The 26,009-nt window shown below is 43.4% G+C and overlaps 1 protein-coding gene across 2 annotated transcripts in view; it reads left to right on the top strand.

Moving 5' to 3' along the window:
- Positions 1 to 19,300: 19,300 nt before the first annotated feature.
- Positions 19,301 to 26,009, top strand: part of WDR26 (WD repeat domain 26) — a 180,081-nt gene continuing 173,372 nt past the window's right edge. The window contains exons 1-3 of one of the 2 annotated variants that reach the window (XM_033938136.1): positions 19,301 to 20,158; positions 21,191 to 21,290; positions 21,387 to 21,443. In XM_033938136.1, coding sequence (XP_033794027.1) covers positions 19,827 to 20,158; positions 21,191 to 21,290; positions 21,387 to 21,443 — 489 coding nt within the window. In that variant the 5' untranslated portion in view covers positions 19,301 to 19,826. The remainder of the gene's footprint in view (positions 20,159 to 21,190; positions 21,291 to 21,386; positions 21,444 to 26,009) is intronic. The other variant, XM_033938137.1, reaches the window with a different exon arrangement.

Here is a 26,009-nt window from a genome sequence, read left to right as displayed (position 1 = left end):
CGAACACAACCCTCTGAAAATCGATAGGGATCTAACACTCCTCCATCCCTAATTGTATTTGTCTTCTGCGGTCCTGTTCCCGGCCCTTCAGCCATGAACACAGAACAGAAATATTTGTTAAGCAATTCAGCCCTTTCTTTATCAGCTTCTACATATTTCTCCCCTTCACTTTTGAGTCTCACAATGCCACTTTTGCATGTCTTCCTATCACTGATATATCTAAAAAGTCTTGATTCCCCGTTTTACTGTGTCAGTTATCTTTTCTTCTATTTGAATCTTTGCTTTCCTGACTACTCGACCAGCCTCTTAACTATTCCAGATATTTTTGCTTGTCTTCCTCTTTCTGAGATCTTGTGTAGTTTATAAAAGCTAACTTCTTATTTCTTACCTTCTCAGCTTCTACTTTTAAGAAACAAAGCAGCCTTCTTTTCCTCTTACTTTTACTGTATTTTTCTCTCCATAAGACGCACCCTAGATTTAGAGGAAAACAAGAAAAAAATCATTCTGAACCAAATTGTGTACTAATATATACCAGGCTCTGCACCCAGCCCCCTTCCCTCCCTGCCCTACCAGGCTATGCTGGACCGACAGGAGATACAGCTAATCAAACCCTAATGCAGGGGTGCCCACACTTTTTTGTAATATAAAGCAGTTACTGTACCTCTTCCCAAGTTTGACCAAACTAGTCTTTAGTGGAGGGACACAATCCCATGTCTGGAGAAGAACCTTAAAGCAGCCCTGCTTTCTGAAAATAGAAACATAGAAAGATGACGGCAGAAAAAGGGCCAAGGCCCATCAAGTCTGCCCACTCTATAGACCCTCCCCTTAAGATTAGCCAATGTTTTACCCTGACCCACGTAGGGATCCCACATGGGTGTCCCATTTATTCTTAAAATCTGGCACGCTGCTGGCCTCGATTACCTGTACTGGAAGCTTGTTCCATTGATCAATCACTCGCTCCGTGAAGAAATACTTCCTGGTGTCGCCGTGAAATTTTCCGCCCTTGAGTTTGAGCGGGTGCCCCCTTGTGGTTGAAGGGCCTCTGAGAAGGAAAATGTTATCTTCCACTTCTATACGTCCGGTGACGTATTTAAACGTCTCAATCATGTCTCCCCTCTCCCTGCGTTCCTTGAGAATGTAGAGCTGCAAATTGTTTAGTCTTGCTTCGTACAAGAGACCTTTAAGCCCTGAGACCATTCTGGTGGCCATCCTTTGGACCGACTCGACCCTCTGCACGTCTTTGCGGTAATGTGGCTTCCAGAATTGCACGCAGTATTCCAGATGAGGTCTCACCATGGTCCTGTACAATGGCATTATGACAGCAGGCTTTCTGCTGACGAAACTTCTACGGATGCAACCCAGCATCTGCCTTGCCCTTAAGGAAGCCTTCTCCACCTGATTGGCAGATTTCATGTCTGCACTAATGATTACTCCTAAATCTCGTTCTGCTGAAGTCCTGGTCAAGGTCTCCCCGTTCAAGGTATAAGTTCTGCACGGGTTTCTGCTACCTAGGTGCATGACCTTACACTTTCCAGCATTGAAGCCCAGCTGCCAGGTTGAGGACCAGCATTCCTCAATTATTTTAGACCAGGCTACCAATTAAAGCTCAGCTATAAGCGATATAACCCACTACTAAGCAAAGTCAGGAGCTCCTTCATAACAGCTCTGAGAAGCGGCGATCTCTGTGGATCCGGTTCATGGGATCCTTGCTCCTCCTCAGGCGCTCAGGCAGACTCCGCTCTTTCAGTCCTTGGACGAACTCGTTAGAAACCCATTGCCGCTGCCTGAAGATTCCTGGCTCTCAGCACCCAGGAAGATGAAGGGCTTGACAGAGGAGAACGCGAGCGGAAAGCGAAGGCTTCCCTCTCCCAACGCTCCTCACAGCCCAGAGCATCCTCGACTGGTCGCTGTAGGAAGGTGGCAGCCACCGTTTATGTTTTATTAATATTTCATATACCGCTTAAGCATATTACAGATCTAAGCGGTTACAATTAAAATACAGATACTTAAAACCTACCTGTCCCAATTATTAAGTAGTAAAGATATAACAAAATTCAATATTAAAAAATATTAATTCTAAATAATTCTAAAATATTATATAATAAAAATAATTTTTAAAAGGGGGAATAAAATAAATAGAATAAAATTGAACACCAACATTGGGCTGCAGCACCGACAAAACGGCAAAAGAAAAAGATCAATAAACCAAAACAGGTGAGAGCAAAAACCAAAATAATAAAAACAAACCTTAAGTCCAGTCTGAGATCTGCTCAGCGCAAGACATCTGTGCAGGAGTCAGGCTGCAGGAAGCCAAAACCTCTCAGAACAGAGACAACCACAAACATCCAGCAAACACAGTACAGAAGGCCAAAGACAGCGGCCGAAAAGAAAGGAGGCAGACCATCACCAGAGATTCCAACAATCAAGACTCCACCCGTCGGGAAACAGCGTGCAACCACCGCCAACCGAGCACAATATCCGATAGCACAGCTGCCATCAGTATGTAAGGGAGCTGAAGTGAAGCCATCTGTGGGGAAGTGGCACAGCATCCACCCAGCGACAAGACCAGGCCCTGAAGAGAGAAAGCTGCCAGCGCAGCCCTCGGGCACGGCACAGTCTCGTTGGCAGTGCAACTGAGCCACGCTGAAGTTGGATCCCTATCGCCCTCAACGGAAAAGTCGAGGAGGCCCAATCCAGAGCCATTTGCCAGTGTGTCCAACACTCTCCACCTGACCAGTGACTCCAGGGACTCCCCCCTTGAACCCCAGCTCCCCACCGTCGCTTGACGTTGACCCAGGAGCCATCACCTACCGGACTGCCCTGTTGCCTTCCCTGCCGGCCGCTAACGCAGGCCATGCGGCCATGGCCCTGCCCAACACACCGACAGCAGAGTCAGGCCTGCACGCAGCATGCAATGCCTGTCTAATCCACCCCGGAAGACAGCCCGGATCGCAATTACCACAGAGGCATGACGAGCCACACTTCTGGTAGCTGCCCCCAGGCTGCCTGGCACCCGAACCCAAACACAACATAATACCTGCGGAAGCAAGCTGATACACAGAGCCAAAGCCGAAAGCCGCCTCAGAGGATCAGGAACAGGCATCGAGTTTTGTTTTCTTTTTTTCTGTGTTATTCGGTACATAAGACGCACCCTTATGTTCCCTAACTTTTTTGGGGGGGAAAAAAGTATGTCTTATGGAGCGAAAAATATGGTACTTACTTGTCCCACAAAAAGATATGTCACCCTTACAATAACGTCTTTCAGTTTTTCCTACTGCATTTCTATTCTTTCTGGATGTTCCCATCCAGACAACAATTCCTTGATATAATCCCCTATTCGAACAAAGTTAGTATTTTTAAAATTTAGAACCTTTACTTTTGAATGAGCCCTCTCTATACCCGTCTTAATATTAAACCGTACCATGCAGAGATCACTGGATGGCAAATGATCATCCGCTGTAACATAAGAAACACTTTCCCCATTTGTAAGCACTAAGTCCAGTATGACCCCAGTAGGTTCCACTACCAACTACTGGAACAGTTCTGCTTGCAGAAAATCCAGGATCTCCCTACTTCTAGAAGCCCCGAAATAGAGACAGGTACCTATTAGTAAAACTTCCCCTTTTTTAGATATATTCTAAATGTCTACTATTAAATCTCTGTCCACTTCTTCCATCTGTGAAGGAGGCCTGTATACCACACCAATGTAAATATATTTACCATTCCCTCTTTCCAAATTGATCCACGGTGCCTCTTCCTTGCCCTGCAGATCCTGCAATCATGTGGTTTTAATATGATCTTTATAGCAAACACTTCCACTAGAAATATGAACAGGATGTCATGAATGATTAGTGCTGCTATAGTTCCAATTAGGGGAGTTTCAAATTGCTGGAGGAAAAAGCCTCAGATAGGAACCCTTCCACCACCACAATGGTGGTCCAAGGTGGTCGGGCGAACACCTCACTGGCAAAAAACCTCCAGACCAGCTCCCACAATAGTGAACTTAAAGCAGGACTTCTTATGGTATAAAGATAGAGGAAAATTTCCACTTATCAATAGATAGATCGGTACACCGACGATGGCCAGCGTTTCACATCTCTGCTGCCTCAGGGTGTATAGCAATCCGATCGCACTGCGAACCAAAAATTTAAACAAAGCTCCAATTAATAAATAGACTGGAAACGTAACTCTATAAACCAGTTCAGGAAAAAAGCCTCGAGGCTTTTTTCCTGAACTGGTTTATAGAGTTACGTTTCCAGTCTATTTATTAATTGGAGCTTTGTTTAAATTTTTGGTTCGCAGTGCGATCGGATTGCTATACACCCTGAGGCAGCAGAGATGTGAAACGCTGGCCATCGTCGGTGTACCGATCTATCTATTGATAAGTGGAAATTTTCCTCTATCTTTATACCATAAGAAGTCCTGCTTTAAGTTCACTATTGTGGGAGCTGGTCTGGAGGTTTTTTGCCAGTGAGGTGTTCGCCCGACCACCTTGGACCACCATTGTGGTGGTGGAAGGGTTCCTATCTGAGGCTTTTTCCTCCAGCAATTTGAAACTCCCCTAATTGGAACTATAGCAGCACTAATCATTCATGACATCCTGTTCATATTTCTAGTGGAAGTGTTTGCTTTAACATTATTGATTTTTCACTTTTCCGTGTGTTTTTTGCTATTTGTTTAATATGATCTTTAACATATAATGCTACTCTCCCTCCTTTTCTTCCTACCCTGTGTTTTCTGAACAGATTATAGCCCAGAATAACTGCATCCCAGTGATGGTTCTCTGTGAACCACATCTCCGTGATCGCCACTATATCCAACTCATCATCTTCTTCCATCACAGCTTCTAGATCCAGAATATTGTTTCCCATACTTTGAGCATTAGTATATACTGTTTTCCAGACATTGCCCCCTTTTCCCGTCCGTGTAAAACAGTGGTCTCAAACTCACAAGCGGCCAACCAGGTACTATTTCGAGGCCCTTGGTATATTTATCATAATCACAAAAGTAAAATAAAAAACAGTTTCTTGATCACATGTCTCTTTAGCTATAAATTACAATATTATTATTAAGACTTAGCCAAAAAGAAAGATTTATAAACTATAGAGTTTTACCTCATGCAAAATTGCCATTTCTAAGACATTAACTATTTTTTCTGAGGCCCTCCAAGTACCTACAAATCCAAAATGTGGCCCTGCAAAGGGGTTGAGTTTGAGACCACTGGTGTAGAGGTAGTCAGTGATTTACCTACCTGAGGGCTTGTACTCATCCAGGGGCTTTGATCACCCTGCCCAATCGCTCCTAGTTTAAAGCCCTCTTCAGCAGATTAGCCAGCTTGCTGCTGAAGACACTTCTTCCCTTCTTTGACAGAGGCATACCATCCCTGCTCAGCAGCCCTTGGAATATCAACCCATGGTCCAGAAAGCCAAGAAGCTCTCCACGACACCATCCACTTAGCCACACATTTATCTCCAGGATGCAAGCTTCTCTACCCTGGCCTTTACTCTCAACAGGGAGGATGGACAAAAATACCACTTATGTACCTTACTGCTTCACCTTCTCTCCCAGAGCCACAAAGTCACTTTTGATACGTTCGCAGCAATATCATTAGTGTCAATGTGGATGTGCAGCATCAGATAAGTCATCAGGCTTGATGAGTCTCGGTAAGCTCTCTATAACATCTTGGATTTTGTCACCAGGCAGGCAGCATACTTCCCAGGACATCATGTCTTGTCTCCAAATGGACACTTCTGTATCCCTCAAAAGGGAATTGCCAACCACCACTATCTTATGCCTCCTAGTGGTCACGGATCCAGTAATTCTTAGGATTTCAAGTTTTGGTCCTTCCACTCCCTGGGATACTCGCATCTCCTCCACTTCCAGGTCAGAATACCGTTTCTTCGGTTCAAGGGTGGGTGCAGTCACAGTACCAATCTTGCAGGGTTCCGTAATCTAAGACCAGCTGTCCTCCCTCAGCACAGCCTCTTCCTCACTGCTGGAAATCTTTGATGCCTCATGAACCATTTCATCAATGTACCTCTCTTTCTCACAGATGCTACTCTGTCTTGCCACCTCCTCTCTCAGTTCCTTTACTTTCTGCATGAGGGATTCAAGCTGAAGTCAGTTTGAACATGGAACCACTCCCTCTGCCTGGGTAACATTTTCTGTCTGCACAGAGACAGAAGCTGTAACCTGAGCAGCAGCTTTGGTGACATGATGTTTCCCAGCCATACTGTGGCTGCAGAAGTACTTACATCTGGAAGAAAAAAGAAAGAGCAGAAAAATCCTACCAAAGCAATGCAGTTTACAGGTTAGAAACATAGAAACATAGAAAAAAGCAGCAGAAAAGGGCTATAGCCCACCAAGTCTGCCCATTCCAAGTATCCCCTCCCCTGAATTTACTCCCTTAAAGATCCCACGTGAGTATCCCATTTTCTCTTAAAATCCGTCACGCTGCTGGCCTTTATCACCTGGGAGTCTGTTCCAATGATCCACTACTCTTTCGGTGAAGAAGTACTTCCTGGAGTCACCATGAAACTTCCCTCCCCTGATTTTCAGCGGATGCCCTCTGGTGGTCGAGGGTCCCATGAGCCAGAAGATATCATCTTCTGACTCGATGCGTCCCGTGATGTACTTATATGTTTCAATCATATCTCCCCATTCTCTTCTTTCCTCAAGTGAGTACAGCTGCAATTTTTTAAATCTTTCTTCATACGTGAGATCCTTGAGCCCCAAGACCATCCTGGTGGCCGTTCGCTGAACCGACTCGATCCTCAGCACGTCCTTTCGGTAGTGTGGTCTCCAAATCTGAACACAGTACTCCAAGTGAGGCCTCACCGTGGCTCTGTACAACGGCATCATAACTTCAGGTCTCCTACTGACGAAACCTCTGCGGATACACCCCATCATTTGTCTTGCCCTGGAGGAAGCCTTCTCCACTTGATTGGCAACCTTCATGTCCTCACTAATGATCACCCCTAGGTCGCGTTCCGCCGTGGTCCTAACCAAGGTCTCGCCATTTAGTACATAAGTTCTACGCGGGTTTCTCTTACCCAGGTGCATTATCTTGCATTTTTTAGCATTGAAGCCTAGCTGCCAAGTAGTTGACCATTGTTCCAGCAACAGTAGGTCGTGTGTCATATTATCAGGTAATAAGCTTTTGCCTACTATGTTGCAAAGTTTGGTGTCGTCGACGAACAGTGATACCCTTCCTCTAAGTCCTTGCGTCATATCTCTTATGAATAAGTTAAATAGAATCGGGCCCAGGACCGAGCCCTGCGGCACTCCACTGATCACATCCGATGCTTCGGTTGCTGTGAAAACTATCTTTAATGCTGAGCCTCTACAACCTCTCTCTTAGAACCAGGCTTACTGAGGGTTAGGTACTAGACCAGCATTCCCCCCCTCACCTGTGGAGTTTGATCTCTAAGACAGTCCAAGAAATCTATTAAGATGCAGACAGCAGTCCAGCAGCAAAATGAGGGCTATCCAGTCTTTTGAACCGAGTGTCACATGTTTGATTATGTCCCAGTTGGTGAAAGGTCTTATCTGTGTGCTTGGTGCAAAGAGTTCCCAGCACTTAGGGAATGGGTCCAATCGAGACTAGAGTAGTAGACTTGGAGGAGCTGAGGAAGACAGAGAAATACATAGAGGAGACCTAAAGGGATGTTGTAGAAAAGTCCCACCTCCAGTCTGGCAGTTTCTGTGAGCCATAAAGGAAGGAGGTCTTCTTAAAGAGCCAATCCTATGGCCAATGTCCTCTCACACTGAGGAAGTGCCTCCAGAAGCTTTTGCCCAGGAGGGAAGTGTTAGGATGGCTGTTTTAGTGGGAGATTTGATCATTAAGCATGTAGATAGCTGTGTGGCTGATGGATGTGAGGATCTCTTGGTCACTTGCCTGCTTGGTGCAAAGGTGGCGGACCTCATGCATCACCTAGATTTTAGACAGTGCTGGGGAGGAGTCTGATGTCTTGGTACATATAGGTACCAATGACATAGGGAAATGTGGTAAGGAGGTCCTGGAAGCCAAATTTAGGCTCTTAGGTAGGAAGTTAAAATCCAGAACCTCTAGGGTAGGGGTGTCCAACCTGCGGCCCCGTGAAGTATTTTGTGCAGCCCCGGTTGAGGGCGATATAGTGTTTTTCTGTGCTGCCCCCGGGTATTTACCATCTTGCCAACTCCCTCCTCTGTCTTGCTGCAGCGTTTGCGCATTTGTGCGGGCCAAAAAACTTTTTTTTTTGGCTAGTGCAGCCCAGGGAAGCCAAAAGGTTGGACACCTCAGCTCTAGGGTAACATTTTTTATAAGTGCTTCCTGTTCCACACGTAGGGCCCAAGGGACAAGCAGAGCTCCACAGTCTCAATGTGTGGATATGGCAATGGTGTAGGGAGGATTTTACATTTGTTAGGAACTGGGTGACATACTATGGAAGGGGCTCCACCTTAACCAGGGTGAAGCCAGCCTGCTGGTGTCAACATTTAAAAAGGAGATAGAGCAGCTTTTAAAATAGAAACTAGGGGAAGGCCAACAATTGTTCAAAAGAGCATGGTTCGGAACAAGGTGTCTTTAAAAGACATCATCATAAAAGGGAAGACAGAGCATCTTGATAATGAGATTGCAAAACAAACCACAGTAGACCAGGTTTCCTTAAATATAAAGCAGGCTGATTTTAAAGATGGCAAATTATCCATGCCAACTGCTGAGCAAATTGTAAATAGATATGACAAACATTGTTTGAAATGTCTGTATGCAAATGCCTGAAGCGTAAGAAACAAGATCTCTGAGACCTGGCAGAAGGAAGATAACCAATGGGATACTGTCAAACCAGTGTATAAACTATATCGCAGAGATAGGATGGATTCAATTGGTGGAGGCATAGCATTATATGTTAAGGAGGGCCTTGAATCGAATGGACTGAAAATTCTACAGGAGCAGAAACACACCTTGGAATCCCTATGGGTAGAAATTCCATGTGTAAATGGGAAAAGGATAGTGACAGGAGTGTACTACCATCCGCCAGACTAGGATTAATGGACAGATGCTGGAATGTTATCAGAAATTAGGGAGCTTAACAAACTGGGTAACACAATAATAATGGGCGATTTCGACTATTCAGATATTGACTGGGTAAATGTAACATCAGAGCATGCTAGGGAGATAAAATTCCTTGATGAAATCATTATGGAGCAGCCTAGTTCAGAAACCGACAAGAGGTGAAGCAATTCTAAATCTAGTTCTTAATGGAGCACATGAATTTGTGCAGGAGGTAATAGTGCCTGGGCTGCTTGATAACAGTGATCATAACATGATCAGATTTGATACAATCCCTAGAATAAGTTCACACAGGAAATCTAATACAACATTTAACTTTAAAAAAGGAGACTATGATAACATGAGGAAAATGGTAAAAAAGAAACAGAGGACTCTGTAAAGGACAAAAATTTACATCAGGCATGGATGTTATTCAAAAATACCATCCTAGAAGCCCAGACTACATATATTGGGACTGATTCTGTTTAATATGTTTGTGAGCGACATTGCTGAAGGGTTAGAAAGTAAGGTTACATATAGTATATAGTATATATAGTAACATATAGTAACATATAGTAGATGACGGCAGATAAAGACCCGAATGGTCCATCCAGTCTGCCCAACCTGATTCAATTTAAATTTTTTTTTTTTTTTTTTCTTCTTAGCTATTTCTGGGCGAGAATCCAAAGCTTTACCCGGTACTGTGCTTGGGTTCCAACTGCCGAAATCTCTGTTAAGACTTACTCCAGCCCATCTACACCCTCCCAGCCATTGAAGCCCTCCCGTGCCCATCCTCCTCCAAACGGCCATACACAGACACAGACCGTACAAGTCTGCCCAGTAACTGGCCTAGTTCAATCTTTAATATTATTTTCTGATTCTAAATCTTCTGTGTTCATCCCACGCTTCTTTGAACTCAGTCACAGTTTTACTCTCCACCACCTCTCTCGGGAGCGCATTCCAGGCATCCACCACCCTCTCCGTAAAGTAGAATTTCCTAACATTGCCCCTGAATCTACCACCCCTCAACCTCAAATCATGTCCACTGGTTTTACCATTTTCCTTTCCCTGGAAAAGATTTTGTTCTACGTTAATACCCTTTAAGTATTTGAACGTCTGAATCATATCTCCCCTGTCTCTCCTTTCCTCTAGGGTATACATATTCAGGGCTTCCAGTCTCACCTCATACATCTTCTGGCGCAAGCCTCCTATCATTTTCGTCGCCCTCCTCTGGACCGCCTCAAGTCTTCTTACGTCTTTCGCCAGATACGGTCTCCAAAACTGAACACAATACTCCAAGTGGGGCCTCACCAATGACCTGTACAGGGGCATCAACAACTTCTTCCTTCTACTGACTACGCCTCTCTTTATACAGCCCAGAATCCTTCTGGCAGCAGCCACTGCCTTGTCACACTGTTTTTTCGCCTTCGGACACTATCACCCCAAGGTCCCTCTCCCCGTCCGTGCATATCAGCTTCTCTCCTCCCAGCATATACGGTTCCTTCCTATTATTAATCCCCAAATGCATTACTCTGCATTTCTTTGCATTGAATTTTAGTTGCCAGGCATTAGACCATTCCTCTAACTTTTGCAGATCCTTTTTCATATTTTCCACTCCCTCTTCGGTGTCTACTCTGTTACAAATCTTGGTATCATCTGCAAAAAGGCACACTTTTCCTTCTAACCCTTCAGCAATGTCACTTACATACATATTGAACAGGACTGGCCCCAGCACCAAACCCTGAGGGACTCCACTAGTCACCTTTCCTTCCTTCGAGCGACTTCCATTAACCACCACCCTCTGGCGTCTGTCCAACAGCCAGTTTCTGACCCAGTTCACCACTTTGGATCCTAACTTCAGCCCTTCAAGTTTGTTCAACAGCCTCCTATGAGGAACTGTATCAAAGGCTTTGCTGAAATCCAAGTAAATTACATCTAGCATATGTCCTCGATCCAGCTCTCTGGTCACCCAATCAAAAAATTCAATCAGGTTCGTTTGGCACGATTTACTTTTTGTAAAGCCATGTTGCCTCGGATCTTGTAACCCATTAGATTCAAGGAAATACACTATCCTTTCTTTCAGCAACACTTCCATTATTTTTCCAACAACTGAAGTGAGGCTCACCGGCCTGTAGTTTCCTGCTTCATCCCTGTGACCACTTTTATGAATAGGGACCACATCCGCTCTCCTCCAATCCCCAGGAATCACTCCCGTCTCCAGAGATTTGTTGAACAAGTCTTTAATAGGACTCGCCAGAACCTCTCTGAGCTCCCTTAGTATCCTGGGATGGATCTTGTCTGGTCCCATCGCTTTGTCCACCTTCAGTTTTTCAAGTTGCTCATAAACACCCTCCTCCGTGAACAGCGCAGAATCTACTCCATTTTCTCGTGTAACTTTGCCAGACAATCTCGGTCCTTCTCCAGGATTTTCTTCTGTGAACACAGAACAGAAGTATTTGTTTAGCACATTTGCTTTCTCCTCATCACTCTCCACATATTTGTTCCCAGCATCTTTTAGCCTAGCAATTCCATTTTTTTATCTTCCTCCTTTCACTAATATATCTGAAAAAATTTTTATCTCCCTTTTTTACATTTTTAGCCATTTGTTCTTCCGCCTGTGCCTTCGCCAAACGTATCTCTCTCTTGGCTTCTTTCAGTTTCACCCTGTAGTCCTTTCTGCTCTCCTCTTCTTGGGTTTTTTTATATTTCATGAACGCCAACTCTTTCGCCTTTATTTTCTCAGCCACTAGGTTGGAGAACCATATCGGCTTCCTTTTTCTCTTGTTTTTATTGATTTTCTTCACATAAAGGTCTGTAGCCATTTTTATCGCTCCTTTCAGCTTAGACCACTGTCTTTCCACTTCTCTTATGTCCTCCCATCCTAACAGCTCTTTCTTCAGGTACTTTCCCATTGCATTAAAGTCCGTACGTTTGAAATCTAGGACTTTAAGTATCGTGCGGCCGCTCTCCACTTTAGCCGTTATATCAAACCAAACCGTTTGATGATCGCTACTACCCAGGTGAGCACCCACTTGAACATTAGAGATACTCTCTCTATTTGTGAGGACCAGATCCAATATCGCTTTTTCCCTTGTGGGTTCCGTCACCATTTGTCTGAGCAGAGCCTCTTGAAAGGCATCCACAATCTCCCTACTTCTTTCCGATTCCGCAGACGGAACATTCCAGTCCGCATCCGGCAGGTTGAAATCTCCCAACAGCAGAACCTCCTCTTTCCTTCCAAACTTTTGGATATCCACAATCAGATCCTTATCAATTTGCTGCGATTGAGTCGGAGGTCTGTAGACTACACCCACGTAGATAGAAGTTCCATCTTCTCTTTTCAGAGCAATCCATATCGGATGATACCAAGATTTGTAACAGAATGGACACTCCAGAGGGAGTGGCAAACATGAAACAGGATCTGCAAAAGTTAGAAGAATGGTCTAACGTCTCACAACTAAAATTCAATGCGAAGTAGTGCAAAGTGATGCATTTTGGGGGTAGAAATCCGAGGGAACCGTGCTGGGAGGTGAGAGGTTGACAAGCACAGACAGAAAGAGGGACCTTGGGGTGATTGTGTCTGAGGATAAGGCGGTGGCTGTAGACAGAAGGATACTAGGCTGCATTGAAAGAGGAATAACCAGCAGAAGAAGGGAGATATTGATGCCCCTGTATAGGTCATTAGTGAGGTCACACTTGGAATATTGTGTTCAGTTTTGGAGGCCGTATCTGGTGAAGGATATAAAAAGATTTGAAGCAGTCCAGAGGAAGGTGACGAAAATGGTAAGGGGTTTGAACCAAAAGAAGTACAAGAAGAGAATGAAAGACCTAAACATGTATACTCTAGAGGAGAGGACGGGCAGGGGAGATATGATACAGATGTTTAAATACTTGAAAGGTATTAATATAGCACCGAATCTTTTCCAGCAAAGGGAAAATGGGAAAACTAGAAGGCATAACTTGAGTTTGCAGGGAGGAAGACTTAGGAGTAATGTTAGGAAATTATTTTTCACGGAGATGGTGGTGGATGGCTGGAATGCCCTCCCAAGAGAGGTCTTAGAGAGGAAAACAGTGATGGAATTAAAAAAAGCGAGGGATAAACACAAAGGATCTCTAATTAGAAAACAAACAAATGATATAAATTAAAGCACTAAAGCCAGTATTGAACAAACTTGTATGGTTTGTGTCCCATAAGTGGTGATTCAGGTAGGATGGGCTGGGGAGGGCATCAATGGGAGCTCCACTAACTTGGAACATGAGGACGTTACTGGCCAGACTTTACAGTAGATATCCTGCAAACAATGGGATGGTTGGATAGGCTAGAGTGAGCTTCAGCAGTTGGAACCTAGGACATTACCAAGTGGACTTTAGTCTAAGGCCCAGAAATATCAAAGAAGAGACAAGATAACTTAATCATGTACAGTATTTCTAAAGAGAATAACTAAAAAGGGCAGACTGGATGGACCATTCAGGTCTTTATCTGCCATCATTTACTATGTTACTATTAAAAAAGGAGGAAGGAAGACCAAACGGCAGCTGGCGTGGTTAACGAGCGAAGTGAAGGAAGCTATTAGAGGTAAAAGAGAATCTTTCTGAAAGTATAAGAAGAATCTGACTGAAAATAATTATAGACAACACAAAGAATGTCAAGTCAAATGCAAGGCACTAATAAGAAAGGCAAAGAGAGACCTCGAAAAGAAGATTGTGCTGGAAGCAAAAACACAGAGCAAAAACTTTTTTAGATATATTAAAAGCAAGAAGCAAGGAAGAGAATCAGTTGGACTGCTAGACAAGGCCATAGGGGTGAGATTAAATGAATTCTTTGCTTGAGTCTTCACCTAGGAAGATGTGGGGGAGTTACCGGTGTCACACATGATAATCATGATGAGTCCGAGAAACTCAAGCAAACCTCTGTGCTGGAAGACGTAATGGGTCAGTTTGACAAACTGAACAGTAGCAAATCATCTAGACTAAACGGTATACATCCCAGAGTGATGACAAAATTGAAAAAAGAACTTGCAGAGCTATTGTTAGCAATTTGTCATTTTTCTCTAAAATCCAGTATAATAGCAGAAGATTGGAGGTGACCAACGTGATGCCAATTTTCAAAAAGAGTTCCAATGGTGAACCGGGAAATTATAGACCGGTGAGTCTAACATTGGTGCTGGACAAAATAGTAGAGACAATTAAAAAGAACTGTTACTCACAAACCACTGCATCTTAATAGATGTCAAAGAAGTGTGGGATGAACACAGAGGATCTAGAATCAGAAAATAATATTAAAAATTGAACTAAGACCAGTATTGGGCAGACTTGCACGGTCTGCGTCTGTATATGGCTATTTGGTGGAGGATGGGCTGGGGAGGGCTTCAATGGCTGGGAGGGTATAGATGGGCTGGAGTAGGTTTTAACGGAGATTTCGGCAGTAGGAACCCAAGCACAGTACCAGGTAGAGCTTTGGATTCTTGCCCAGAAATAGCTAAGAAGAAAAATTTTTTATAAAATTAAATTGAATCAGGTTGGGCAGACTGGATGGACCATTCGGGTCTTTATCTGCCATCAGCTACTATGTTACTATGTTAACCGACTCTCTCCCTGTGCAGGCTTCAGGCTTCAAGTGTCTGCTAATCCAGAACTATATGTACCTCACGGTACCCTATTGCCTTAGTCTTCTGTTCCCTGTTGTTAATTGTTACGTGTCTTGTCTGCTGTTATATATGTTACCATGTAACCAACTCTGGGCTCCTTGGAGAGGACTAAGCATAGACTAATGAGAGAAAGCCAACATGGATTTCGCCAAGGGAAATCTTGCCTCACCAATCTACTGCATTTCTTTGAAGGAGTGAATGAACATGAGCCGGTTGACATCTTAGACACCTTTTAAAGGTCCCCTTCTCCAAGGAGGCGTCTGTACTCTGTTCTTGAGCCCAACTTTTTGCTATCTTTTTCCAGTGCTTTCTTAAGAGGCATTCTGTGATTTGTCTTGCCATTTCTGTCAGTTAGTGTTTTTGCACCTAATTATGCTGCCTAGCTTAAATCTTGACCTTTATAATAATGAAATCCCCTAAGGAGGGTAGTTGAGAAATTGGAGAGAGCAGTGATTTTGGTCACAGCGGTTTTAAAAAAGCAGATTTGCTTTGTCTGATCTGTGATGGAAAATGAGAGCGATTACTGTCATTTCTGTCACTGCACTAGAATTGTATCAGATTTGAAATGGATACACAGTACTCCTCTGATATTCGCGGGGGTTCCATTCTAGGAACCCCTGCAAATGTTGAAAAACCGTGAATACGGTTTTTAGCGGGGCAGACAGGAAAGTGAAGCCGGAGAGGCAGGAGAGAGCAGCTGGAGCGCTGGCCAGTGAAGGAAATCGCTCGTGGTATGCTCCAACCACCTCTTCCTGTACTAAAGCCAGGCCTCATCAATCAGCAGCTGCATGTCCCTTTCCGCTCCTTCCCCGCACCCTATCTCTCTCTCCTCCCTTTCCTCAAGTTGCCTACAGCCTGTTTAGGTGTGCACGACCCACAAATATTAGATTAGATCAATGTGCAGCAGTGGCTAAAAAAGCAAATAGAATGTTAGAAATTATCAGAAAAGGAATGGAAAATAAAGATGAAAATGTTATAATGCCCTTGTATCACTCTATGGTACAGCTGCACCTCAAATACTGTGTGCAATTCTGGTCACCATATCTCAAAAAAGACAGTGGAACTAGAAAAGGTACAGAGAAGGGCAACAAAAATTATAAAAAGTGGGACAACTTCCCTATGAGGAAGGGCTAAAGCATCTAGGGCTCTTCAGCTTGGAGAAGAGATGGCTCAGGAGTGATATGATAGAGGTCTATAAAATATTGAGTGAAGTGGAAAGGGTAGATATAAATCGCTTGTTTACTCTTTCCAAAAATACTAGGACTAGGGGGCTTGCGATGAAGCTATTAAGTAGTAGATTTAAAACAAACCAAAGAAAATATTTCTTCACACAACATGTAATTAAACTCTGGAATTCGTTGCCAGAGCATTCTTATTAATAACTTTGGATACTCAAGGAGAGTTTTTAGACTTGTGGCAGAAGAGTTTTCATTGCTGTATTGTGTGTTCACTATATTGTGTTATGATGACATAAGATATTTATTACTAATGAATGACTAATTTATACCAGTGCTTTGACAAATAAATGATAAAAATTTGTGTGTGTAGATTTTAGCTTCTTTTGTGTTGACGTATTGAAATAATTGAAGCTATAAAAAGTTTGTATGATTGGCCCATTGTATTGTGGATTAATGAATATGTATGAGGCAGATTTGCATGCCCATCACCTCCATTATATGCATCTCTCCCCCTCTCCCTCATACATATTCATATCTTGAAAACCTGACTGGTTGGTAAATCCCCCAGGACAGATTTGAGAATCACAGATTTAAAACTAAACTTTTTCACATCCCATCATGAAACCCTAATCTCCATTTTTGATAACCTTTTCATCCTGCTTTGAATCACTTGCTTCTGAGTTGTTGCTGGCTCCTCCACCCCCCACCCCCGATCTATTTTAGAAATTGGTCTCTCCTTTTTGATGGTTACTAAAGCAACTGGATTCCAGCTTACGTTTGCAGCCCATTTCACAAAAAAAGCTTCTCATTTTTTTCAAAAATATTTCTTACTTCTGTATCTACCTACACTTCCTAAGCTAGACTCGGCCTACTTGTAGGGTTCCACATAAGGTACCAAAAGGATTTCTGAGAATGCCACCTTGGAGTTCCGTTTTTCAGTTTCCATCTAACAATCAATATTTAGCCTCTTTCACCTTCTTACATTGTTGGTGCCCACGTGGACCAAAATAGCTAGCTCCTCCTCAGCACTCTCCAAAATCCTATTCAGGTGTGCATGTGGTGCACAGGTGACCATCATGGTTTAGAACAGCTTTTATCACCTCTACTTTTATTAAATGGTCTGCTTCTCTGTTGGACCAAGATTTAAGACAGTAGCCCATATCTTATTCTCTGCTAGGCTGAATTATTACAACAGATTTTATGTTGAGATCCCTTGTAAAAAAAAACAATTTGCTTACAGCTTTCTAGAATATAGAAACTAGGCTCACTATTAAACCTGTGCTACTTCTCCCTAGCAAAATACCTCAAGACTAACTGGTGATTGGATGGAGTGGCTCCTGTGTTTAGGACTAACATGGAAAGCTGCAAATTGTGCAAATCTTTTATAACCAAAAGATCAGAGAAATTACTCCACACATTCTTGGTTGTTCTACAGGTCAAACTGGCTGGGATAGTGTATCTATGAATAGAAATTCTTTGAACTGTACTATCAAGAGAGATGCGGTTCTGCTCGTTCTACATAACATTCCAAAGCAGGCAGTCATCTTCATTTTTAGATTTTAAATTCTTATGTTGTTACAGGTTCCATCAGAGGAAGGGACCTGCATCATCTTGAAAGCTCACATACCATATACACCCCAGAGAATCATGTAATCACACAAATCCAAAATTAATGAATGCATGTATTGCAGAAAACTGTATAATTATGTGGCAAGCAGCAGGGCCAGTGACAGGATGCTGGTTGGCCATCATGTGGAGGGCTAGAAGACAAAGGAGGAGCTGGAAGACATGACTGGCAGTTATCCTGAGCCAATCAGCCTGTAATATGCTCCTGCTGCAGTTGGTAGAGGAGGAATCAGCATACAAAGTAGATGACCCAGAGAGGTCAAGGAAAAAAGCAGCAGTTTGGGCCTGGATAGGCTGTATAAGCATGTTTTTTTACTGTCTGTCACTGGAGAAGAAACAGAATTGCTGTACCCTGGCCTGCCTGTTTGCCTGCCTGAACTGAAGCAGACTGGGGAAAAGCAGTGTTTGAGGTGTAGGAAGTTGGAAGAGATGCAATAACAGGGGGCAAAACAGAAAGTCTAGAGATGCCTTGAGGAGGTCCTTTTGGAGGGTGCTTGAAAAGTAAAGAGATTCCTGATGGTTGGATATGGGGAAAGTATTTGAAAGGGAAGAAGGAAGGGGGGTAGGAGAAAACAGATGACTGATGGAGAGGAAAAGTGAGAACGAAGCAATGCCTTAAGCAAGAGAGCCAAGGATAAGGAGAAGTATCTCATTGGTGGGGATGGGATAATTAAGATAGTGGAGATGCTTCATGGGGAAGAGTCAGAGAAAGAGAGGGGGATCTGATAAGGAAAGGAAGCACCTGATGAGAGGAAAAGAAGCATTTGATGGAGGAAAGGGGATGTCTGATAAGGAGCGGCAAGGAAAAAAACTGCTGTAGGTGCAATAGAAGAGCAAAGTTGTGGAAGGAGCTGTAGGAGAAGAGAAATAAAAGATAGGGGAAGAGTAGCTTTAAAGAAATAAAATAAAACACCATATGCACTTCTTGACATCTCCCTCTCCTTCAACAGCCCCCACCTGTAACTTACCCTCCATCCTATACATTCCAGCCACTTCATCATGGACAAGTGCATTCTCTACTATAAATGTGATACTTTGAATAGGTGGAGAATTCAACTCCACTGAACAAAATCTAGGAGTCCGCTCAATATTGGGGGTGCTCAAACACCCACAGTGCTAGCTTCTATGATATCAGGTGCTTTCAAGACTGCATTTATTAGCAGCTCATATCTAAGGCCAACACTCTCTAGCCATTTAGAAGACTAGAACATAAGTATCAATTCTAGAGGATGAAAAAGGTTTTACCTAAATCCCTAGAGGATGCAGAAAGTGCATGCACCAGTTTAAAGCAAAATCTTTCATTGCACCCACAGAAGAAGTAATGCCTGTTTTGAAAAGCTGACTCTTATATTTCAAAAGTTTCCAGAACCCTGGCTGCAAAATGACCAAAATGTAACACTTTATCAGACACGTGTGAAGAAATAATAGAAGCACTATTCGGCCAAAAACTAAAATAAAAAAATAAGTGGGCTCTTTGAGAGAACCTCACGTCTGACTCTAGAAACGGAGGAATTAAGTCAGTACTACACATTTGCTTTCATCACCTTCTGAGCCAACCTCAAAGATACACAGAGACCATATCGTAGTGCAAAAAAAAAAAAAATCCCCCCCAGAAACTAACCCCGATTTCCTCATTTCCCAATCTACAAGACCAGGGTTTTAACTAAAAGAGATCAGAATAAAGAATCACCGGTAGCGCATAGCCTGCACCCAGCACTTCCGATGACACACCGAAATTCGGGCAAAGCGTCTTGCCCCCGCCGCCTCCTCCTCTGGCCTCAATGCCTGCCGGAAGTGAGCGCGGCGAACAGTATAGGCATTTCCTGTGACGTCACCGTCTGGACACCATTAGGGGGTTGCCGCTGAGAAAGAAGCAATAAGCAGCGGCGCGACGGGAGGAGAGCGAGCGAGAGAGACGGGGCGGCCGCGCGGACAAGGCGCCAGAGCCCCGGGACCCGCGCGCCGCCTCCTTCCTCCCCCTCAGCCGCCGCCCGAACCCCCTCCCTGCTCACTCGGCTGCCTCCCTCCCCCTTCCCCTCCCTCCCCCTCCCCTGCCCCCCCCACCCCGCCTCGCCCCACCGGCTTCTAACCACGGCCTCTCTCGGCGAGGAAACTCTGGCCTCCGCTTCCTCCTCCTCCGACTCGGACACCGGTGGAGCGTCTCCGCCCCCGCGGAAGAAACGCCGAGCCTCGGCGGCGGAGGGAGCAGGAGAGCCCGGGGCTTCAGCGGGCGTCGCAGGCCTCTCCGTGCTTGGGTTCGCTCCCGCTGCCGCCCTTGTCCCTAGGAGTACCGGCCACAGTCTCCTTGGTGTTAGCAGTAGCGGCGGCAGCAGCAGCCACAGCGCCATGCAAGCTAACGGGGCGGCGGCGGCGGCGGCAGGGCAAGGCCAGACCCAGAACCAGGAACTTGCCTGTCTTTCTGCCCAGAACGGGGAGTCCTCCGGGGACCAGGCTCACTCCAATGGGCTGCTCTCTTCCACCAGTATTAACAACAGCAACAATCTGAACGTGAACAATAACGGGGTGCCGGGGGCGGCTTCCTCCTCCTCCGCCAGCTCCCCGTCCTCCGCCGCCGCCGCCGAGCTGGGCAATAATCTGAAAAAGAAGAAGAGGCTGTCCCAGTCGGACGAGGACGTGATCCGTCTCATCGGGCAACATTTGCACGGCCTGGGACTTAAGTATGTACTCGTCGCCCTTTGCGGTATTTTCGAGCCTTTAAAAAAACCTAGTGTGTCACTCAGTCTGGGCGAAGTCAAGGCCTTGTTTACATCAGTCTTTACAGGCCCGCATATACCCAACCACTGAGGACGTGATCAGCACTTTATCCAGACTGACATTGTTTGTACTGAGATTGGCCCTGACAAAACAAACGGCAGTTGCCCCCTTTTCCTCTTTAGCTAAATGGCTGAACGGGGGGGGGGGACACACACCAAAAAAAACAACCCCGTCCCCCTGTTCTTTTCTTTTCGATTACATAACTGCATTGGCTCTCCAATGTCTTTTGGCATCACTGCAATATTTCGGCCTAGTAAAGACTGGCCCTGCAACAGGAGAGCAAAGAAAATGAAAAGAAAAAAAAAAAAAAAAAACCCCAACCTCAAAACAAAAACACACGTACGGATCCTAGTACAAATGACAGGCCTCTAAGAGTTATCCGAATGATTGGTTTAGGGGGGGGAAGTTTTCTGTCCCAGACTTGTCAAATGGAAGGATTAATAACAATGAATTTGGGTCGATGCGTAACTGATATAGGGGAACGCGTTGAAGGCTACAGGGGAGAAGTAGCTTGTACCCGTTTTAAGCTAACGTTCACTATGCGCGTTCTATTATAGAGTAAATGGAATTTAGAATAAAACAATATAGGTTTGCTACAGCTTGTCTGATTACTGTGGGTCAAAGTTATGTGACAATATTGTATTCAGCCAGAAAAATTATGAAGGCCCTTTGTAATTCGAGTCTCCTAGCTTGGTTCGTTGTTAATGATGCTGTTTTGTTTCTGTGGTTCACTTGTGAACGGTGCTAATTTTATTATCCTCTGCTTCAGCGTTTGTCTTAAATTCTTGAGTAGCAAGTAGTTTTTGGGTTGTTAATTTTTCCCCCCAATAAGATGTAATTCTCAATATGGTTTTAATGCAAAGAACCTGCTAGGTAAATATTTTACAGTGCTTGAAAGGGAAACCTGTAAACTTTTGCAATGTAATCTCTTACAGTCAGACAGTTGATCTCCTCATGCAAGAATCAGGGTGTCGTTTAGAACATCCCTCTGCAACCAAATTCCGCAATCATGTTATGGAAGGAGAATGGGATAAGGTAATTGGGGGCATACAAGTCTATAATGTTGCAATGTGAATTAAGACATGTTAGACTGAATTGACTTTAATTCTTTTTCTGTTCCAATTTTTGTAGGCTGAAAACGACCTAAATGAACTTAAATCTTTAGTTCACTCTCCTCATGCTATTGTGGTAAGAAGTCAATATATTTTGCCTTTATTTTATATGCACAGTTTAAAACATCTTTACTTAACCTACAAAAACTGCTAGATAAAATATCTCCTGGTTTTTATTTAGAAGGCAGATTAGACACATTTGTGGTTTCATATATACAGTATATGCATGTTTTGTGAGGGGGGTGTTGCTGTGCTGACTAAATAGGAAAACATTTTGGAGTTTTTCAATAGTGTTTGCTTTGAGAGTGAATTGTTTCTGAATGTTTGACCTTATTCTAATATCTAACTGGAACTGTAAAATACATCAGTGTTTTCCTAAGATGATGATTGACTTATAATACAGATTAGCCATTTATATCATTTTGGTTACTTACCTAATGGGTTTAGCTTGACAGCACTGTATGAATGGTCAGCCAAGAATATAACAGTTTTAATGAATGGTATGTGGGGAGTCACTTTTTGGATTTGTTTTCCATTTATTTTGCTGTAAACACACATATTGCAAATCTTGTGTGAGTTGGGAGATTATTTTTTTTCCTGGTATTATGAATTCATTTATGTACTGTATTTGAAAATGTTTCTAGATGTTATTGTATGTTCAAAATGGTGGTCTCCTTAGGATTTTTTTTGAATGGGTGTGACACCTGACTGATTTTGACCACCCAGCTAATTTAACAGAAAAATATACAGTATAGTACTTCCCTGCCTCTACCCAGTTAACTCTTTTATGCCCCTGGCTCAGAATTATGTGGGAGGGGTATGAGAGAACACTGCCAATGTTTGTTCTTTTACTGAAACTGGGTAGGCATCAGTTGTTTGAGGAATGCCTTTTTTTCCAGTTGTTGAACAGAACAAACAATGGTTACAAAATGGCCTGGGATGGTAAACAATAAGGAATCAGCTGATGGCTGCTTAGCTTGTACTCCAGCTGATTTCATTGTCTGTCAAAGGAGCAACTTCCAACATGCAAAGGAGGCAGTGCAATAGGTAACAAGAAGTGTAAGCAAAGGTAGGCAGGCTGTGCACCCTGTAAATTTGACTTACCCTCTGCTAATATTGTTAAAGTTTAACCTGAGAAGTCTCTCTCTCCCTTCTATCTTGTATTTTCTGTATTGTTTTTATAGCAAAAATATAGGATTAAAAATAAAATCTCTTTAACAAAAATGGAGGAATAATCATGTAAAAAATTTAACCTATTTTTAAAAGGAATTGAGCTAGACTCGGTGCTATTGCAGATTCTGTCAAAAATCTTATTAGCTAAGTGTAATTTTGAAGTTAGAATTTTTTTGATTTGACAGCAGGCTGATTGTATTGCCTTGAGGCATTTCAGCATGCTGTGTTAAAGAGAAATTTTGTATGAGCTAAACATGCCTTTTGTTAATTCTGGTGATGAGTTAACAATTTAAGAGACAAGGATGTCTTTTAATTTAGGATGTAGTGTGCACAATTTCTCAAATATGAGATTATAGGTGGTGACAATTTTTTGTTGCCCTTAATATTTGAGGGCTGATGCATAGGTGGTTAAACCATTGAGTCAGAACATATTTAAAGGTGACCATTAATTACCCTACAACTATGCCCAAAACAACAAAGTTTCTTACGCTAAACAGGTTTGAGAAACTTTTCTGCCAAGTCGGGGCCAGCATTAGAAGTGTTGGTTAATATGAGAGATGTGTGTGGAAGGAGAGAAGAGGCAGATAAAACACTACTCATAGGTGGAAACAGATTGATTTAAATCTCCTGAAGATATTTCTTAGAGGTCAATTGGTTGTTCTAAGAGTAGTTTAGGAAAGTTAATGACCCTCAAATTCAGTGACTTAATCTATTCTCTTTTGTCTCCAACTTATGTGGATATTCATTTTATTTTGATCCAAACTATTTTGTACAGATTTCAGTTCTTCTACTTCCTGCACTATAGTTGTTACTTGTTCTTTATATTCCTCCAAAGATTTTTCCTGAGACTGTAAACCAACAAAAGTTCCTGAGCATACTTTAACCAAAGCAGAAACAGATACATCCAAAGACACTAACATAGGGCTAGATTCACAAAGCAAACCGATCGTGTACTGATGGGTTTGCAACCCCCCCCCCCCCTTTACTATCAAATTTCCTTCCGGCCTGATTCACTTACCTCTCCTGCGATCTGCTTCGGGACGCGATTCGCAACACCAAATTTCAGATCCTACTGGGCTGGCCGATCACCTGAAGAAGCGACTGCTAGGGACCAGTCGAAAATGTCTTTCCGACTGGAAGTCCTGCTCTCTACCCTGCAATCTCTCCTGCCTGCTCGCCCCGAATGCCTCCCTGCTTCTTATCTCCTGCTGCTCGCCCCACATGCCACCCTACTCTGCCTCGATCTTCCCCGAATCTATCCTGCCGCATCGCCGTTCTCCTGCCTGCTGCATCGCCATTCTCCTGCCCTTCCACGAAGCTCTCCTGCAATTCCCCGCCCTGCGAGCCTGTGGTTTTAACCTGCGGGTTTAAAGCAGGTTAAAACTATGGATTCGCAGGGCTAAAAACTAACAAAAAAAGTTTTTAAGTTAAAAAAAAAAGTCACGTCTCGGACAGGCATGCACAGACTATCTACAGATGGTCTGCACACGGATCGCACAACAGCGATCCATGCAGGCAGACGGAGGCGTTCCTCCACCCCCATCTGCATATTTTTTGTTACTGAATTCATCAGGACTTACCTCATGGAAATTGCTGCAGTTCTCAGACTTTTTGTAGCGAAGGGATCCATCGCTGAAGGGACTAATCCTCCTTGCACTGCTTCCAAACCTATTCGCTGTAGTCCAGTTGTTGCCACCACAGAGGTAGCTGCCAGCCTCCTTCCCTTACTGGTGGGAAATGCTCCTTTTAGTAGAGCTTCCTGCCACAGGCATCGCGGACAAAATGGTTTGAGTTGGGGCATTCTAATCCTTTCTTCTGGGAAGAGTGTAACTTTAAGCTCGGGTCTTGGGAGGAACCCCTCTCCTCTCAAACCAGTGAGTGTTATCCCAGACACATTTGCAGTGCCAGAAAGCATAGTTGTCTGTTGAAGTATTTGTGGGGGGCAAAGAGGAAACCCTCTGGTTAATAATAACAATAATAATAAGTTTATTTTTGTATCTCGCCATGCCACATATTTCTAGGCGGTTTACATATAAAGAAAAATTATACAATCGATAAGTAAAATACAATTGACTTAAAAATTCATTAAAATCAATATACAATTTACCAGTCAAGATTCAAGACATCAATTTACAAATTTATCAAACAAATCAGTTTTCAGTAGCTTCCTGAAGGACATGTATGAATGAGCCTGAGGAATGATGGTACATAACCATAAATTCATTTTACCTGCCTGGAATCCAAATAGTTTGTCAAAGAATCTCTTATATCGGCAAAGAATCTCCCTTTCCTCTTTGGCATCACACACTTAGCGGTGGCAGGAGGGAGTGGGTATCCCTCCCACTGCCGGGGAATGTTGTGGGGGAGGAGTTGCTTAATGGCAGCAGCAGGAGAGAGTGGGCATCCCTCCTGCCAATCTTCGATTTGGGGTCTTTTTATTTGTGAGTTTATTCTGTGCATGTGCCAAATGCCATCACCAGCATGCATGGTTTTTAAAGAATGACTCACCTTTTTGAAATTGTTACAGTAGCGACTGCAACAGCCACCTGTCGGTTTTTACCGCGAACATTTGAGAATCTTCCCCTCAGTGACCCAGGCTTCAAATACAGTTTTTTCTTGTAACTAGTCCTATTGTTGGACTGATTGTGAATGTCGTATCAGTATTGTGTTAATCATGCACTTGAGGTAGTTAATAACAAAAAAAACTTGCAGTCAACCTGAAATCCCAAATGGATTGTCTGGAATACCAAAATTGGTAGAATCGTGAATCGATATGAAATGAAATTAAATTTTAAATGAGGAGGAAAAAGCCTCAGATGACCTCTATGTACACAACAGTTTATATATGCTTTCACTGCTTAAGACCATTTTATTTCATTGGCAAAAAACCTCCAAAAGAGCAAAAATCACTTGGCCATGACACTATTTCACACTGAATCAAAATATATATGAGCTAGCACTTATCTTCATATATTCTGACGGGACCCGTTTCATCAAAGGCTTTGTTAGGGGACTTTGTAGTGCTGCATCTGTAGTTCAGAATCCTACTATTACTATACTACATTGATGAATACAAAAGTTAATGTTCCACAGAAGGTTCATCATTAGAAATATGATCCCTTTAAATATTCCCTGTTATCCCTGCCAGAGTTGCAGATCAGTTGAGTGGTCTGAAAACTTGTTTTTCTCCCTCTGAGGTCAATTGCAACAAGTTTAGGACCTGTAATTTACTAAAGCTGTTCCTCCATAATGTGTCTATAGGAGAAAATATTTGGTAAATTGGGCACTGGCTTTATCTAGCAAGTGTGCTGGTACCCTCAATAGCTGAGTCTGAAATCAGTTGCCTCTTTGTTTAACCTGTCATCATGGCTTACATCTTCACCAGTTTTCCTTTTTGTTACTCTATCCCAGGGATCTCAAAGTCCCTCCTTGAGGGCCACTATCCAGTCGGGTTTTCAGGATTTCCCCA

Source organism: Geotrypetes seraphini, chromosome 3 (genome assembly GCF_902459505.1).
Source record: "Geotrypetes seraphini chromosome 3, aGeoSer1.1, whole genome shotgun sequence".
NCBI classification, from domain to species: Eukaryota; Metazoa; Chordata; class Amphibia; order Gymnophiona; family Dermophiidae; genus Geotrypetes; species Geotrypetes seraphini.
This window is presented reverse-complemented; position numbering and strand designations above follow the sequence as displayed.